Source organism: Hyaena hyaena, unplaced genomic scaffold (assembly GCF_003009895.1).
Source record: "Hyaena hyaena isolate Hyena2069 unplaced genomic scaffold, ASM300989v1 scaffold_74, whole genome shotgun sequence".
In the NCBI taxonomy this organism is placed as follows: domain Eukaryota; kingdom Metazoa; phylum Chordata; class Mammalia; order Carnivora; family Hyaenidae; genus Hyaena; species Hyaena hyaena.
This window is the reverse complement of record NW_024080706.1, coordinates 317,777-335,505: the sequence shown is the minus strand read 5'-3', so window position 1 is coordinate 335,505 and position 17,729 is coordinate 317,777. Positions and strand designations below refer to the sequence as shown.

At 49.4% G+C, this 17,729-nt stretch overlaps 1 protein-coding gene across 6 annotated transcripts in view; it reads left to right on the top strand.

Annotated features, from left to right (window-relative positions):
* The window catches only part of PRR5L (proline rich 5 like), a 151,665-nt gene that overhangs the window by 104,965 nt on the left and 28,971 nt on the right, over positions 1-17,729 (top strand). For all 6 annotated transcript variants that reach the window (XM_039233336.1, XM_039233337.1, XM_039233338.1 and 3 more), the window contains one exon: positions 8,953-9,001. In XM_039233336.1, coding sequence (XP_039089267.1) covers positions 8,953-9,001 — 49 coding nt within the window. The remainder of the gene's footprint in view (positions 1-8,952; positions 9,002-17,729) is intronic.

Genomic DNA, 17,729 nt, shown 5'->3' with positions numbered 1-17,729 from the left:
ATGTGGCTGCATCTTGGCTGTGGGGGTACCTCTGGGCTTGGGTTTCCTGGGTTTTCCCAGGGACAAGGCTGTCCCAACCTCTCTGACACAGGAGCACGCTCCTTCCTTCTCAGCCACCTCCTCTACCGATTGTGTGGGACTACGAAGAGTTAGAGACGTATGAGAAACCTATGATTTACATTTACTGGTTTTTGTAAGAACCTGTACAAGTAGATTCTTTATTTTTTTTATTTCTAGGAGAGAGAGAGAGAGACAGCGTGAGCAGGGGAGGGTCAGAGAGAGAGGGAGATACAGACTCTGAAATAGGCTCCAGGCTCTGAGCTGGCAGTCAGCACAGAGCCCGACACGGGGCTCGAACCCACGAACCGCGAGATCATGACCCAAGCGAAAGCCGGATGCTTAACCGACTAAGCCACCCAGGCGCCCCAGAACCTGTACAAGTAGATTCTTAAATGTGCTTTCAGTTTTTGATTGGTGAGGGGTGTGTGTGGAGGGAGAGGTCACTGGTTCTTTTATTCACGTAGTCTGTGGATGCTGGTGGATGCTGAACCAGATATGGGCCAGGTTTGGGGGAAGCCATTGAAATAGGTGGTTCTAGCTCTTGGGGAGCTTCCTGTAGAGTGAGTGGGGGCCCCTGCATAGGTGGTGACTGTACCATGTCTTGAGTGGGATGCTAGTGGAATCCAGCGTGCCGGGGGGAGGGCAGAGGGTGGACACATAATTATTTGGGGGAAGGTGACACCTCAGTTGAAATCTGAAGGATGAACAGGTAACAATGAGAGGGGAAGGGCAACTGAGGCCGTGACCTTCTTGCCATACTGCCGTCTCCCGGGCCTCCTGCCCCCTGCTTCTCCCCCAGGAGGATTTTTTCCCCCTCTGCAGAAACAAATGCTCAGAGATAAGGTTTCCGGAAACCAGAGATGAGTTATCTGCAGCTGGCCTGAGGCAGGAAACTCACATTTTCCTTCTCTCTCCAACCACACCGTTTCTGTTCTTGTTGGGAGGGAGGTGGTGTGGAGGAAACCCCAGAGATTTTCAAGGAAAGAGGAGGTTCCAAGAACTGTGCTTGGTCTTCCGTGGGTCTGAGTCGAAGCGCCCTCCTTCTGAGTCATTTGGCTGCCCGAGTGCCCCGAAGGGAAGCGCACCTCGGGCTTCCCATCTCTGTGAGGGAGCCTGGTGACTGACAGGGCCCTCAGCCCCGGGGAAGCGTTGGAGGAGCTGCAAAAGGAGACTTTGGCCTTGGCCTCGGGCCCGCAGGCTGCCAGAGGCTGAGGCGAGACTCCCTGAGGTGACGATAATAGCACACATTTGTGCTTAGTCCTTGCCAGGCTCAATTCTGAGTACTTTAACTATGTCAGTTCTTCTAGAACTCACCACACCTCTCCCCCGCCTTAGGGGTGAGGACGACTTGCCTGGAGTCATATGGCTGGGATTTGAACCCGAGCCTCCCGTGTTCTTAAGCTCCTAGTAAGTAGGCTACAGGAGGCACACAGACATGGCCTTGTCCATCTTTAGGCCTGACGTGCCAGGGTGCAGAATCGTTACCACATCAGAGGTAAGCGACGCACTGTCTTCTGAGGACCCTGCTTTGCAGGGGCTTGAGATGAAGTCTCTTTTCAGCCCAGGTGGCCCTGCCTTAGTGTGTATTGTCGTTCTGTCTGCTCTGGTTGGTAAACACACTTGACTTTGGGGGTGGGAAAGGTAGCCAAAGGGAAGTGGCAAATGAGAAGCCTCTGGGGCTGGCCCCGTGTGGTGGTTGGACTGTACAGTGTTTAGAAATGTGGGTATCTCCCCTGAAAATCCAGGCCTCTCTGGAAAGTTCTCATCAGGTAGCACTGGATGTGTAGTCTGGCCCGGACCTGATCAGCTACCCTCCAGGAGCCAAAGCCTGGCTGCTGACTTTAGAGGAAGGCGCCACAGCCCCCTGCTATTCATGCCCGCCTGCTTGCCTCACCCACCTCGCCTACTTGCCCCTGTGAGCACGTGGGATGCCGTGGCCTGACTTTCAGGCTGGCCTTGTGTTGAGTGGGGATCTATGTGTATGGCCCTGGGCAAGGTTCAGAGCATCAGATAAATTCCTACCACAGAGGCATTGGAGAATTAGCAGTGCTGTGTGCCAACTGCCTAGCAGCGTGCATGTGACATAATTAGAAGGTCAATGCAAGCCCTTTGTTGGCTTTCTCCATCTTTTTCACTGTCCCCATTGCCACCCACTGGGGTGCAGGAAAGCGAGATGTATGGGAGTCCTAGCATTTTACCTGAGTCATGGATACCACTTCTAGTGGGTCCCAAGAGACCAGACCCAAGGAGGGAATGGGGCATTTCCATGTCAGTGCTTAAAGATACCACTTCCTTGGGGCACCTGGGTGGCTCGATTAAGCGTCTGACTTCAGCTCAGGTCATGACCTCATGGTTTGTGAGCTTAAGCCGCCCCGCTTCTCTTCCCCCCACCCCACTTTCTCCCTCTCTGTCTCTACCCCTTCTCTCTGCCCCCTTCCCACTTGCGCTCTCTTCGCCCCTTGCTTACTTGTGCCCTCTGTTTCTCAAAAAAAAAAAAAAAAAAAAAAAAGATGGCACCTCTGTGAAACATGTCCTGTTGCAGAAGTGAGGGAGGTGATCTTTGGGGGATTTCACGGTCAGATTGGAGGGGCCCTGATCGCCTCTTGCATCGGTAACCAAGCCTGGAGGTCCCCTGCTGTTCCTGGATCCTGAGGAGGTGGGGTTGGGCCCTGCCAAGGGGCCAGGTTGGAGGGCCTGAGTATGTGGGGCAGTCCCTGATTGCCAAAGGGCACAGAAATGGTGAACAACTCATCTGGCTGTCCTGACACGTGCTGGTTAAACACGAGCCCCGTGGCGCCTGTCCCCAAAGTGCTTTGTCACCCCTCGGGATTTTGCCGCTTCGGGTCTTTGTGCACGTGCAAGGGAGATAGATCATGGCTCGTGCCCAAGCTGGTTCCTCTGCATCCTTCGTGCCCCCCCTGCGCGGACTGTCACCCCTGCGGTCCCCACGCCCCTCCGCCAGCATCCAGCTCCGGCAGGGCCTTGTTTACGTTCGAGTCCCCAGAAGTGGGAAGTTGACAAGACAGTGAGGGGCGAGATGGCGAGTCTGTGTAATAACAGGAAATCTTGTCATCTGGGGTGGTGTCTCGCCCAGTCAGCCTGGGAGGGAGAAGGAGTGAGATAATACAGACCAGCGAATGCTTCCCCATTTTCTTCTCTATTGTGGCCTTTTTGGCTTCTGACTGAGCTTCATGCCCTGTTTCGCTTTGGGGCTGGGTCCGCGTAAGCGCCCCTTTGCCATTATTCCTGAGGCCCCACTTCCTCGTTCGAGCTTCGTGGCTGCAGCTGCTGCGAGCTGCGGTGGTGGTTAGCAGCAGGATTCGGTTTCCACATGCAACCTGGCGTGGAAGCCCTGTACGCGAAACAGACGAAGCAAGAGGCAGCTGTGCCTTCTGCCTTCATCGTAGCCACCTTTTCACCAAGTATGGCCCCACTGTCCTACCTTTTTACCCCTTAATCAGTGAGGTCCAGCCCCCTTCATGAGTCTCACCTGTATCCTTAATGCCAGGTCTGGGAACTGCTGGCCCGGCTGTACCTTTAAGAAGATGCTGGAGTGCCTGGGTTGGGGGGGGGGGGGGTGGGGCTAGGTTGAGCTTTGGACTCTTGATTTCAGCTCAAGTCATGATGCCAGGGTGGTGGGATCGACCCCATGTCGGGCTCTGTGGGGGGGGTGGGGTGGGGCTAGGTTGAGCTTTGGACTCTTGATTTCAGCTCAAGTCATGATGCCAGGGTGGTGGGATCGACCCCATGTCGGGCTCTGTGGTGAGCGTGGAGCCTGCTTGACATTCTGTCTGTCTGTCTGTCTCTCTCCCTCTCCCTCTGCCCTTCTCCCTTGCTCAAGCATGTGCTCTCTCTGTCTTAAAAAAAAAAAAAAAAAAGATGCTGAGAAGCAGTGGCATCGAGTCCTTGGGAGTGTGGGCCCTAGGGTCTGCAGCCCTGGGTAGCGTGCACCTGCTGAGGCTTGCGTGTGCCAGGCTTCTTCTGGGAACGAGCTGGTCTACAATGGACTCCTTCAACCCTTGCGATATCTGCGGAGTAGGTATCTTCATTCCCCCTAAACTCCAGCTGGGGAGCAGATACAAGGGGGTAACCTGGGACGCTGACGTGCAAAGGTTATCGCTAACCATGGGTTTCAGAGCCAGGAGCTGCCTCTAGGTCCTCACACTCCGTGGGGCTCCTCTCATCTCTGCCCTGTGCTTGCTGCACACCCTCCTGGGTGACCCCTGACATTGGTCCTCTTGTGTATAAAAAGTGGAGCCATCACTATGACCGTATGGCTTCATTTTCAGCTCACGGGAGGAAACACATGCTGTGTGTGTTGTGGACAACAGTGCCTGGCACCTAGTAAGTGCTTAGTAAAACTTCAACTGGGGACAAAGATCGTCCAGCTCCATCCTAAGAGCAAGTTTATTTCTTCTTCCATATTTATTTGCTTCAATAAGTAACTACTTTCCTGTTTTTGGGGAAAATGCCCTAGGAGAGGATGGAAAAAGTGGAAGGGGGTGCTGGGTTCTCGGCCCCCATGCTTTAGCCAGAACACACATCCTAGGATCAGAGATTTCCTCTCTTGTGCATCTGGGGAAACCATGGGCTCACTAATCCTGTTGCCTTTCTCCTGCTTTGCTCTTCTTTCTTGTGGTTTTACAGCCTAAACGAGCCAAGTTAGTGAGGCAGTTACAGGGTGAGTTGTTTCTCTCTGAATGGAGGTGTCCGTACCTCTAAGGCCTTGATACTTACACTCTCTGTTTTTGGAGAGGTTGGTACACCTGTGTCTCCCGAGACCGTGGCCCCGAGGAGAAGAAATCCCCGTCCGAGCCCTGCATGGCCCTTCTAGTGTCTAGTACTGTGGCTGGTGCACAGCAGGTGTTCAGGAGATGACAGTGATTCAGTGAGTGAATTCGTGGATCTCTCTTATCAGTCACCCTGGAGGGAGGCTACTGGTGAGTTCCCCCTGGAGAGGGTGCATCATGACAGAGGGGTGGAAAATCCCTCTTTCTCTCAGTTCAGCTAAGATTGTGTTTTTCAGAAGTACTCTTTCCTTGTGAACCCAGTGCAAGCAGAATAAACACCGACTACAGAAACAGGTTGGAGATTTTGTGGTATGACTCAGCTGCCGTCTGCTTCCCGATGGCTGGGCCAGCTCTGGCCTTTCCTGGCCGCTTTTCTCTCTGAGCTGAATTGTCAGGCTGCCAGGCTGAGGAGGGTTTGGGTTGGCAGGTTCCTTGCTTGTGGGATTCTCCATTCCTAGGACCACCTGCTTCCTGACGTCATGCCCTTGATGGGAACTCACTCCCAGAATTCCTTCTCAGCCGCATTTCACGGTAACCTCAGTGGTGGTTCTTGTTAATTAAAAAAAATTTTTTTAGTGTATTCATTGGACTTTGTTCACAGTGTACAAAAATTTTGTATAATGAGGTGTGCCGTGAAGAATCTCCCTCTCCTGTACCCCAGAAACCCAGTTCTCATTCAAGTTCCCCAAAGATAATTATTAGAACAGCTGTTTAGTGGACATTCTCCCAGACCTTCCTTATGCATATATAAGGAACATCTATATGGAAAAGCAGCTGGGGATATTCAACACTTCATAGGAGGTCCACAGACTGGGGAGGTCTGCAGGAGAATATTCCCCAGCTTCAGGGAATAAAGGTTGCAAAAGTGTTTTGTTGCCCTGCTGAATTTCCAGCAACAACTTCCCCTTCCTCCATGTCCCTACTTGGGGAGATGGAGAAGAGGAGACACAACCCAGTATTTACATATCATTATCTATATAATTTTTTAAATGCATACACGCTTCATGCGTTTAAAAATCAAGGTGCTATCTATTTCAGTTCAAAGGGCCTGTTGAAAACCAAATCGCATAGATCTTGCAGAACAGCAAGAGAGCAGATTTGACAACGAATTAATTGGTATTCTGTAAATAAAAATATGTATTCTTCTTTTTCTCTTATCTTTTCGCAAGGTAGCATATTATACACTTCTGTATCCTGCAGTTTTAAAAATTAATGTAACCTAGAACTTTTTGTATCATTAGAGTTCTTCCCTCTCTCTCTTTTTAACAATCGCATAAAATTCCCTTGTATGAATGAACCATAATTTTTTATGAGCACTCTCTTGGTGCCCATTTTTGTTGATTCCTTATTTCCCTGCAGCAGAAACTCTGTACACACATGCAGTGACCTTGTCTAACGCATAACGTGCCCAGAAGTCGGACAGGTTTTGCAAGGGACAGAACAGCTTACTGACTCGCTGCCCCTAACCCCTCCCTCTCCACCACCCCCCCCCCCTCAGCTGGGACAACAGAATGTTGGCTTTGGTGATCAGATGGGGTCAGTTCTGTTCAGCTAAGTCTAACTAACAATACTTAGTGGACAGGGTTTTTTAAACTCAGGGTAGAGGAAAAGACCAGGGTCTCGTTCTCTTCCCATACCTAGTTATACGTGGTCCATTATGTTTAAGGTCTATAAAGCGGGTTGTGCGCATTCCTGTGTCTGGTTCCTCCTCAGTAAAGGACTAATGGTCAGCCTCATCAGTGCGGTGGAGGGAGCTCTCTATGCTCTGTGGCTTGATCTCATCCATCACCCTCTCATCGCCCCTGGCGTGGCTGCCTGTAGTTTCAGAGTCCTTTCTGCCATGCCTTTGTCTTGGTGGTTATGTCAAGTTCAGTCCTTAGCCTCTGCCCCTTTATCAGCTGACTTCTGCCCCACGCTTTGTGTCCCTGTAACGCTCTGCAAAATTCTGGCCTTGGCCATGGCTTGTTGCAGCCCTGGCCTTACCATAACTTGCTGTACCTCCCACTCACTTGAGGCCCCAGCCTTTCTGCCTGCCCTGATGGGTAGGGGGAGATACTTCTTGGATTCGTCACTTGGGTAGCATCAGGATGCACCCAGAGTACCACTGTGAAATGTCCCTGGGCAGTCATCACCTGTTTACCCATGTCTAGCCTCCGTTAACAATGGTTACATTTGCATAGGTCCCTCATCCAACGTGCTCCAGCAGGGTTTTCCATGGTTGTTGACCTTGAAGGACTACCCTTACCACTGACATCTTCCTTTTTGCATTTACCCAAAGCATCTTCATGAGCACAGTTTCCCAGCACAGATTCCTTGGAACACCAACTCCATAGCATATTATTTGGTCTCAGAGCCATGTCAGCCCCTCAGTGTCATGAGTGCCTGAGATGTGTGTAGGTAACCCATTATTAGGACTTGGTTTTCCACCTTTTGAGGAAGCCCAGCTTCTTCAACTATGGTTTTGAGGCTTCCCAGTGGCCGTGAAGACTTCCCAGTGGCCCCCAGTCAGAAGTGCCCTCTCTGACTCTTCCCGTTTGAGAGCCTCCATCTGGGGCTATCTGCCGGGTTTCTGTTTTCTGTCTGAGAGACACTTCTAGCCTCCAAGAGCAGCGATGAGCAGCCTGCCCTCAGCCTTCTGATGGATGAGGGTTCCCCATTTCTCTCAGGTCTGCCTACCATCTGGGGGAGCTCCTGGGTTGTGTTGATGGGGCAGCCTTCCGGGAGGCTGCCATTACATTAGATCTCAAAACGTGGCATCCACCACAGGTACATTGTCTATCTTGGGGAAAAGATGGTATTTTCCTTGCAGAACACATGTTTGCAGCTTTCCAGGGCTCTGTCTGGTGCAAGAATTGAGATCGTGGGTGTCTCTTTTTCTTGTTTGACCCTGTTGCATCTAGGATCTGCACATAATGCTACCTCACTCTCCCTTCCTGTTTCTCCAGGATGTGGAGAACATGTGAGAACACATTTTGGCGGGGGAGTTGGTACCCAGCAGGTGTTGTCAGAAGCCTGAGCATTTCTCCTTCATGACCATGACTGGTGGGATGAAACAAATCTGAAGTCATGAGGAGGGTGCCCCCTAGGGAGCGCGCCGCATCTGGACGGCCAGTTATTCTTGGTTTTAGCTTCATCGCCTGCCTTGTTTGGATCAAATTAAAGAAAGATCAGCAGGGCAGTCCCATGATTTGTCACAGGAAGACAGGGACCTGGTGCCAACACCTCTATTTTTAAAATTCTTTTTTTTAGCTCTTAAGACTCTTTGAAATTACAGTGAGAGTGTATTTATTAACACGCTATGGATCCACACCACCCTGACCTCATGTCTTGGTTATTCACTTCTGTACACCCGGTGCTGGCCTGGGTGTCTGGCACATCAAGGGAAGCTCAATAAACATTGCCGGATCAATAAAGTCTGTTTCCCCTCTTGTAGTTCCCTTTGAACGACTGCCTCAGTCACTTGGGGGCGGGTGGTAAGACCATCCAAACTGTGACACCACGTTGAATGTCTCTGATGGAATTGGAAGAAAGACAGGGTGGGATGATGGGGAAAAATGTTGATGTTGCAGAAGGCCTGGGTTTGAGTCTTCACTCTGCCACTGGTTTATTTTGGGGACCTCTCTGAGTCTCTGTTTCTTTACTTATGTTGGAGGGATAATAGTTGTCCTCCTCTCACACATACTTTACAGTCCTTCAATCCTTGGCTGAAGAATGTGTGAAAAATCTGTTTTAAACCATAAAGTCCACAAATATGGAGGATTATAAAATTATGGTCTTTCTTTTCTTTCCTTTTTTTTTTCTCTTCACATGAAGCCAGAGTCCCTTAGCTTGGTTCTACAAACTCTGTTAGAATCTTCTGTGACTGCCCTCTGGCGATGGTCATCTTTGTAGAGTGAACTAACGAACAGATACCCCTGTTGGATTTCCATTGCCTGAATCCCCTAATAACTTTGGTGTAGAGGTATTATTAGAGCCTAGCACACTCCCTTCTTAGACCTGGCCCTGGTCCCTATGCCATGGGTGAGCACTCTCTCATTGTCATGCATCCGTGAATTAGCCTCCTACCATCAAGGGCTACTTGACAGTGTTTCTCTCTCCCCAGGAGGCTGCTGAAGAGTGAACTTGGATCATTCATTACAGACTATTTCCAGGTAAGCTGTGTGAGTCTGAGTATCTGTCATTATAATGCATGTGGATATATGTAGCTAAAGGGATGGCCAGTCCTGTACACCTGGGCATTCCTTCAACATCCAAAATTATATGTACAGAGTCCCTGATACGCACAGGGCCAGTGTGGTCCCTGCTTCTGTGGAGAATACGGTCTCGGGCAGTGGTTCTCAGGCCTCGTGGTCTTCCTTACACTCTTAAAAATGATCAGTTATTGGGGCGCCTGGGTGGCTTAGTCGGTTAAGCGTCCGACTTTCGCTTAGGACATGATCTCGCGGTTCGTGGGTTCGTGCCCCGTGTCGGGCTCTGTGCTGACTGCCAGCTCAGAGCCTGGAGCCTGTTTCAGTCTGTGACTCCCTCTCTCTCTGACCCTCCCCTGCTCACGCTGTCTCTCTCTCTCTCTCCTAGAAATAAATAAAACATTAAAAAAAAATTAAAAAAAAAAATAAAATAAAAAATAAATAAATAAATAAATAGCATTTTTGTGAAAAGTAACTTTTTCGGAATAAAAAAATAGAAGAGAGGCATTATTTTACATTTGCACATCTCTGCGCCCTCTGGCTTCATAGAAGATAGCTGGATGGACCCTCCTGTCTGTTTCCCATTCAGTCTGTTGTGGGATTGCACATCATGTACTCTCTGGAAGCCTGCACGGTACACGGATGGAAGATGCAAGGAAAGGGGCAAATTGTGGCTTAGTGTCATTCAGAAGAAGTTTTGACCATGTGGAAAAGGTCTGGGGATATGGGACCTCAGACTACATTGTGGGAACTGCTGCTTTAGCAACATTCGCTCTCTCCCCCGTGGATGGCATCTAATTTGGGGTAACTATATGTACCCTTCGGCCAAGTGGCTTCTTGTCACTAAGCCTCCTGGTCTGTTCTGTTAAGGATAATTGGATCAGGTAATCTGACATCCCTCCTGCCCAAACACTGCTGTTATGAGGCTAATGAATTCAAGGTTCCAGATTCACTTAGAGGATGGTTTATTTATTTTTCTTCTTCTTTTTTTCCTAGTTTATTTCTTTATTCTGAGAGTGAGAAAGTGTTTGTGCATGAGTGGGGGAGGGGCAGAGGGAGAGGGAGAGAAGGAATCCCAAGCAGGGTCCGTGCTGTCATTATAGAGCCTGACACTGCGCAAACTCACAGACTGCGAGATGATAGCCCGAGCTGAAATCAGGAGTCAGAAGCTTAATCACCTGAGCCACCGAGGCACCCCTCAGAGCATAGTTCCTAACCCACTGACATAAGTTGTTTTGCTGACTCCACTCAGAGGCACATGGGGGAGGGCATGGGGACATGTTTGACAGTGAGTAACTGATAGTGTGATAGACTGAGTGAAGTCAGACTTTCTGCTTTTCCCCACTAGTTAGCTGAGTGGTGTTGGGCAAGATGCCTCATTTTCTCCGTCTGTAAAATGGGAACAAAAATATGACCTACCTTAGAGGTCATCGTATGGTTTATATGAAATAACACGCGCAAAGCATTTAGCACATAATGCGTGTGTTGGGCAGGGGACAGAGTAGGGGAGTGGTTAAGAGTATGTCCCTTAAAGCCAGACTACCTGAGTTCAGTGCCCAGCATAGCCACTTACCAGCTGTGTGAGCTTGAGCAAGTTGCTTTACCTCTCTGTGTTTTCGTCTTCTGTTCTATAAAACCAGGGGTAATAGGACCTAATCTTCTAAGTTGTTTGAGGACTAAATAAATTGTTATTTGTCAAGTGCTCAGAGCAGTGATTAGCACAGAGGAAGACAGAGTCATGTGGTTCTTAAATTTATCTGTATGCATATTTATTATTCTAAAGTCATCCATCTCTTTCAATGGGAAACTAACATAAAAATGCATAACTTCTTGGTTTCAGGTTGGTGGTGCTATTCTGTATCCAAAGAGAACATACTTTTATTTAAGAGAGTTTTAAGAATTTTTAGATCTTAAAAATAATACTAGCATTCTTTTTTTTCTTACCAAGATTCGGGAAGCTTAAATTTTTATGTGCACTTTTAAAGAATGACAGATGGTAGTCCTTTAAAACACACACACACACACACACACACACAGCACAGAATGGCCACTATAAATATGGACAAAACAAGACCCAACAGAAGCCTGGAATTTAGTCGGGTCAGATGTCTCAGCTGCTTGAAAGAAAAAGCCCCTGTCCAGGGAGAGACAAACATAAAGATTAAGAAAGAGGTAATTAGTTACAAATGTGAATCATCTCAGTTGCCCTTGACTCAAAGGTCAGCCTTGTCCTTGGCCTCTTCTCTTGCTGTCTGTAGTCATTGATTTTTAAATCCAACTACAGAGAAGTGGTTTTTCAATCAGTCCTGGAGAAAGCTGCCAGCCCGCCGCCTTCCTCGTTGACATTTAAAGTAGACAGAGTTTGGTGTGGTTTCAATCGGGTTTTAAATGTCAGTTGTCTTTTGGCACGGGGGCTACCCCTAGCATGGGTGGGGAAGGGCACTTGGGTGGGGACTTGTTTATCTGGGAGGCCCTGAGGTTTTGAGGGGCGGTTAATGCTGCTTACAAAGTATGCCAAACACTTAACTAATAACCACATGCCCTTTTCTATTGAGAGCTTCATCAGAGAAACTTCTGGGTGAATATTGAATCTCTTTCTGGGGGTGGGAATTGAATCTGGGGTTTTCCTTAGTGCTAGACTGGAGAGAAGCTAGCCTGGACACTATTTAAATGCAGGCTTTAAGTCTCCTGTGGATGCAGAGCCCTTTTTCACTAAAAAACTAATAATAAAAAATAAAAATAAAAAAGGTGTTTGGCCCTCTGGTCCCTGGAAAGTACCTGGAACAGAGGGGATGCCCGGTGAAGCTTCTTGGGAGAGAGGAAGGGGCTGTCTTACCCCAGATCCAGGCCATGATTTTAGGTGATGTGCACAATGGTGTTAAATCAGATGGGTCTTTGTGGCTAGAACGTATTTTCCTTTCTTTTCCATTAGCGCTTCTCATTGTGCCCAGGGAGGGTCTTGCTTTATCTGTATCTTTGACGCTTCTGCAGGATTTGGTGATCCCCTTGCTTCAGGAAGAGAGAGCAGGCCTCGAACTTGGTGTCTTCAGCTAGGGAGACTAATTAGGATTTCATAATTTTTTTTTCTTTTGCATCGTGTTGATGGTTGACTTACATTCTATTCATGGCAAATGATGTTGCTACAATTTCCTTTGTAAACATATTTATGTTTTTAAAAAAGTGGATCGATGTAAGAAAAAGAGTATGCAAAGAATAACCATTTAGGTGGCCCTGGCTACAGCCAGGTGGTGAAGGGGGTTCGGGAGAGGTTCAGGTTTGGAAAGTGCTGGGCACCGCTTGAAAGTGTGCTGGTTCCCAAGCCGTGCGTGAACTGTGCATGACGGAGGACGGAAGCGGGGACGGAAGTCCAAGAGGGAGGGCGACAGAGGCTGGCCTCCACATTCATCTAGCAGATGTGCTCTCAAGAAGGAAGAGTCTGAATGAGCTCCAGGAAGACCAAGCATCCAGCAAGGAGGAGGGAAGAGGTCCTTGGACAAAGACCAGAACCCAAGGGCGCAGGTGACAGCCCAAAGCCATGGATGTGACTGTTGGAGAGGATGAGGAAGGGGCTCTTTGGGCACTGGGCTCCTCTGTGTGGAGGATGGGATGGTCCCTCCCTACCCTCTGCGTTCAGCAATGAACTCGCGTCTCCTAGGACCCAGGCCCCCAGCTACTTGCAGAACCTTCTCTGAGGCTTTGCTTTTGAAGGTGAACATTCGCACTTTGTCACTTTAAGGAAAGACTCACCGAAGAGTATCTTCAGTGAGGAATAATGAAAATGACCTGAGGTGAAGGCAGAGGGGAAGCAGGTAGAAAAAGAGTGCTTATCTTGTGTCTGCACACAGAGAAGACGGGCCATTTGATCCCCAGAAGCCCAGATAGACTTCCATAAGACACTGGCCAAAAAAAAATCTGACATTTCCAGTGTTGAATTTTCTCTTTCCCTCTGTTTTGGGCCGGGAAGGAAAGCTGGGGTTTCCCAGGGGAGCTCTGCATCCTAGAGACAGCTCTGTGGGGGTAACTGTTTCCTTATAACTTTGGAAACGATGGTAGGAAGTGCTCTACATTTTTCTGTCACCTAATTAGTGGTTAACCATGTTGATGGTGCAGGGCATGGGGGCGGGAGGGGCCGCAGATAGAGTTTTCTGTGTTCCTCTATCTGCCGGCTGTGTTGTGTTTGTTATCAGCTTTTACCCCAAGCCCCGAAAGTTGAATTCCCTTTTGGCGAAACTAGAGTTTTGCTTGATACAGAAACTGTTTCTAGTCAGTGGCTCTGAACAAGACAGTACCTAGGAAAAGGGGAACTTTAGTCACCGCGATGCCGAGAGGTCACGGATGGCCTGGTAGTGTTTGGTATAAAGACTTCCACCTACCGCTCGTGTCTTGGGAGAGTCCCAGGAGGCCAGTTTCCTCTTTGCTCATCGTTCTCAGGGAAGATTCATCAAGGGCTCATGGCGCATGGCAGAGCCGAAGGAGGAGACCCATAGAGATTCATGGCCACTGTGAAGTTTGACATTGAAGACAGAGCAGGGAGCAGGCACCACACAGCATAGTGTTAACTGGAAACCTCAGTGGATGGTAAAGGCTTTCAAACAGGCCCAAAATAAATATATTTTGTAGGGACAAAGATGGGGGCTTTATCTGTGGGACTTATAAGAATCCACAGATTCTTACCAGGTGGAGCGATGATAAAGATTGGGGAAAACCACTTTGATGTGATTTTTTTTTTTCCCCAAACCCAAATTGACTAGAGGCAGAAAGTTTCAGCTCCTCTTTGGTCAGCCTGGGACGTCTTCCCAAACATGTGGGATTTGCCAAAAGGAAAAAGGTGATTAGGTAGACAGAGAGTAGCAAGAGATGGGGCTTTGAACAAGGGAGCTGAGCTCCAGTGAAAAGACAGGGAAGAGGGAGAGGCTGATGCCCTTAGGGGAGAAGATGGTTAAGAGGTTGCATTGTGGATTTGGCCAGTACTTGGAGGGAAGGCCTCGTGGAGTCTGTAAATTTGGGGTGGCCTGAACTGTCCTGGGGTGCTGTGAGGGGAGGGAATGGGTGGTGCCTGGCTGGGGGGCTGCAAGAAGGACCCCTGGATGTCTCAGGCTACACTGTGTGGGAGTTCCCGCCAGCCAGCCACGTTCCCTGCCAGCAGACCCGCCATACTTAATCGCCTCAGCAATTACCCGGAATCTGTGCAATTATTTGAATATTTTTATTGTACTTTTTCTCACACTTAATGAGGATAAATGGAAAAATGGATCTCGAAATTGATAACCATAGGTCTTAATATAATTGAGATAAAGATGAAAAGCAGCAGGCATGCTGAAATGGCAGATCTTTAGCCTCATTGGACTTCGGTGATTGCACATTCAATTGTTAAAGAGGGAACACATAGGTGCAAAATGCTGAAAATCGATCACCCGAAGATGAGCTCCGAAGGTGAGGTGTAATTAGGGATTTTATAATCCTTCTTAGCTCCGTGGGAACAGAACTCCTCCAAACATCATGTTAAGTGTCTTGTTCCACACGAGTACATGTTCTTAGGAATCCATTATGTATGAAATTGGGTGATTTCCTATAGAGCAGGCAGGGGATGGCAACAGCCAGGTTTAAGGCACCAGTGGAGGAAGGATGGAAGGCAGGGGTAGGTGCGGGGAACACGCGGTGTTCTGGTAAGTGGGAACGTTCAGCAGGTCAGTGGCCATGAGGGATAAAGACTGAGCTGGAAGGGCTGAGAAATGGTTGTTAGGCATGGGAAGCACCGTGGCAACTTTCTTAGAGGCTGCCTAAGAGCTGTATGGAGGGGACGACTATATAAGTGTCTGACTTCGGCTCAGGTCATGATCTCACAGTCCGTGAGTTCGAGCCCCACTGTGCTGACAGCTCAGAGCCTGGAGCCTGCTTCAGATTCTGTGACTCCTTCTCTTTCTCTCTGCCCTTCCCGCCCCCCACCCCAAATAAACATTTTTTTTAAAAAGAGTTATACGGAGGACAAAAACAACCATAGTCACGACGGCGAACATCTTCACGCATTTACGCACCAGGCATTCTTTGAGGCTGACGGTTCTCCAAGTGTGGTCCCCGGACCAGCATCATCGGCACCACCTGGGAGCATGTTGTGAAGGCAGATTTTCAGGCCCCGCCTCAGCTGCACAGACTCAGACACCGTGGGGACAGGGCCCAGCACTCCGTGATTCTGCTGCCTGGTCAAGTCTGAGCAATGCTCAGAGCATGTTCCCCGCGCCGTCACTTTCTCCTCCCGACAGCCGAGGAGGAAGCCGTGGTTACTGCCCTACAGATGCACTGCCCCAGCTCTCAGAGCTGATCCAGGATCTCAGGGCTCGTGAGGAGCTGATCCACGATCACACGGCTCGTAAAAAGTAGAGCAAGTATCAGACCCAGGCCCTCTGGCCATGGAAGAAGAATCTTCTGGATTGTACTCTAAATGCTAAAATGCCCGTAAGACGTCCCCTGAAAAACTCCAGGGAGGAGAAATTTCGGTGTTTTAAATATTTATTTATTTATTTACTTACTTATTTAATTTATTTTTGGTGCCCAGAGAAACAGACAGGGACAGTTTTTCTGGCTTCCTTGTAAAATAACTTTTAAAAGCTGTAGTTCACCCTCTAAGTTACCTCTGCGATGGTGCTAAATGAAGAATTCGCATACATACCAAGTCTTTTGTCTTCTTCACACTCCCATCTGGGGATTTCTGTCTGGTCTCATCACGCCCCCACATCCCCTCCCCGCCGCCCCTCCCCACACCGGGACTTGGTGTATTAGGAACTCTCTGGGCTTGGGGGCCAGTCATGTTTATAAGACTCTTTGTTGCTTATTCAGGAAGGTGTCCAGGTTCGCGGAAATGCAGACATCCTTAGACATGGTGGCTGCACTTCCGAAGTTGCAGAGGGGAAAAAAGGAGGTGGCCTGTAGTTTCCATGCCTGGCTCGGGGCCCATGCCAGGAACCACTGTGGATCTTGGTGTCACTGGAAACAGGCCTGGAGGAGAGTTGTTGGCTAACACCAGTGCACGGTAGGCAGAGTGGCGTGCTTCTAGGTGCCTCCGGGGCAGGAAAGAAGGTCTCATTTGGGAATGGAACCCACCTGGGAGCCCCGTGTGCGCCTTGCTGGACAGTGAGCGTGTGTGGACAGTGGAGAGGGAGGCCCTGAGGAAGTACTTTGGGAGAGGCAGGATTTGGGAAGCGAGTAGCAGGGTTGGGCAGTGGAAACGACCTAGCTGGATAGAGGCTTTGAGGTGGAACTCTGTCCTGTCTCCCGAGATTTCTTAAACCAGCTGCGCCCCATATGTGTGATCCTAATGCAATCTCCTTTACTTTCCCCTGAGGGCAAGGGCATAAGAAACCTTTCCAGACGACAGGGCTGAAGAACCCGATGGCTAAAAGCACCAGCCCTTCTTCCAGGGGGCTCTGGATTCCAGTCCTTGCTGGAAAGCTCACTGGCTGGGTAACTGCAGGCGCCTCACTGAACTTCTCTGAGCCTCATTTCTCTTAGTGATATGCTAGCCGTGATCATGGTACCTACTTCAAAAAGTTGATGTGGTTTGTAGATGGGACAATGTAGATGCAGAGTTCTTGCTATCTAGGGAGCGGTCAACATACAGTAGCTATTTGTATCTATCTATATATATATATATTTTTATCATTGCTAAAATAAACCAGGGGAATATAATGGGGGAAAGGCCTGGGTTCAGATTCAGACCAATCTGGGTGCCAGTTCTGGTCTCACATCTGCTAGTTGTTACTCTGATCCTCGGTTTCTTCATCTGTGCAAAGGGCATAGTTTGTGGCAAAGGTACATGAGCTTGAGCATGCAAAGGGTTTAATACAGCGCCTGACAAGAGTAAAAACCAGTGACTAACTCTCCTGTCATTCTTCCATCGTCATCGTCGTCGTCGTCGTCATCGCTAAAGCAGCGGCAGGCAGCCTTAGCATTTACAGGATTCCTGATGTTGGAAAGTTCTTTCCTCGGGGAAGATGGGCTTAGTGTCCTGCTCCCCACCACCACCCCTAAGCCTGTGGGTTCCCTGTTTTCCTGAGTCCCTGTGCTGGGTTTGGGGAGGTACCTGCTTGACAGGAGGCACACACTGTTGACAAGCCCACCTTCTCCTCTGCCCTCCCCGCCTCCTCCTGCGTGTCCTCCGCGGTCACCTAGGATGAGCTGAACCTGTCCTGCCCACTCAAGGTTGGGTGGTTTTGGACGCCTTTCCCCAGACAGCCTTGCTGTTTTGCATTTTTCCTAGCTGAGCCTCGTTTTTCTGTTGGCGGACTATGTTTTGACGTCTTAGAAAAAATATAGACGTGTCGGCTGTTTTTCACGTCCAGGCTACTCTGCCGCTTGATTAGAGTGCCGTGCATTCCACATCTAAGTTCATTTACGGGGCGGGACACTAAGTAACAGCGAGCCTCGTTCCTGGTCCCAAATCATTTCCTAGGTGGCCGCTATTTAATGCAAGCGGTGTTTGGCTTGAAGCCATCAGGCTGGGGGGGGGGGGGGTGATGCGGTTGCTGCCATCGGGCAGGGAGCGGGACCAGAGAACAGCCGGGTTCTTCCCAGCCCTGGCACCCCCCCAGCCCCGTCACCATGGCCTGCAGCAAGCATGTCCTCAGCGCCTTCCCGAGTCTTGCCTTTGTCAAGGGCTGGGAATGCGGTGAGGGGAGTTCCAGGGAGAAGAGATGCT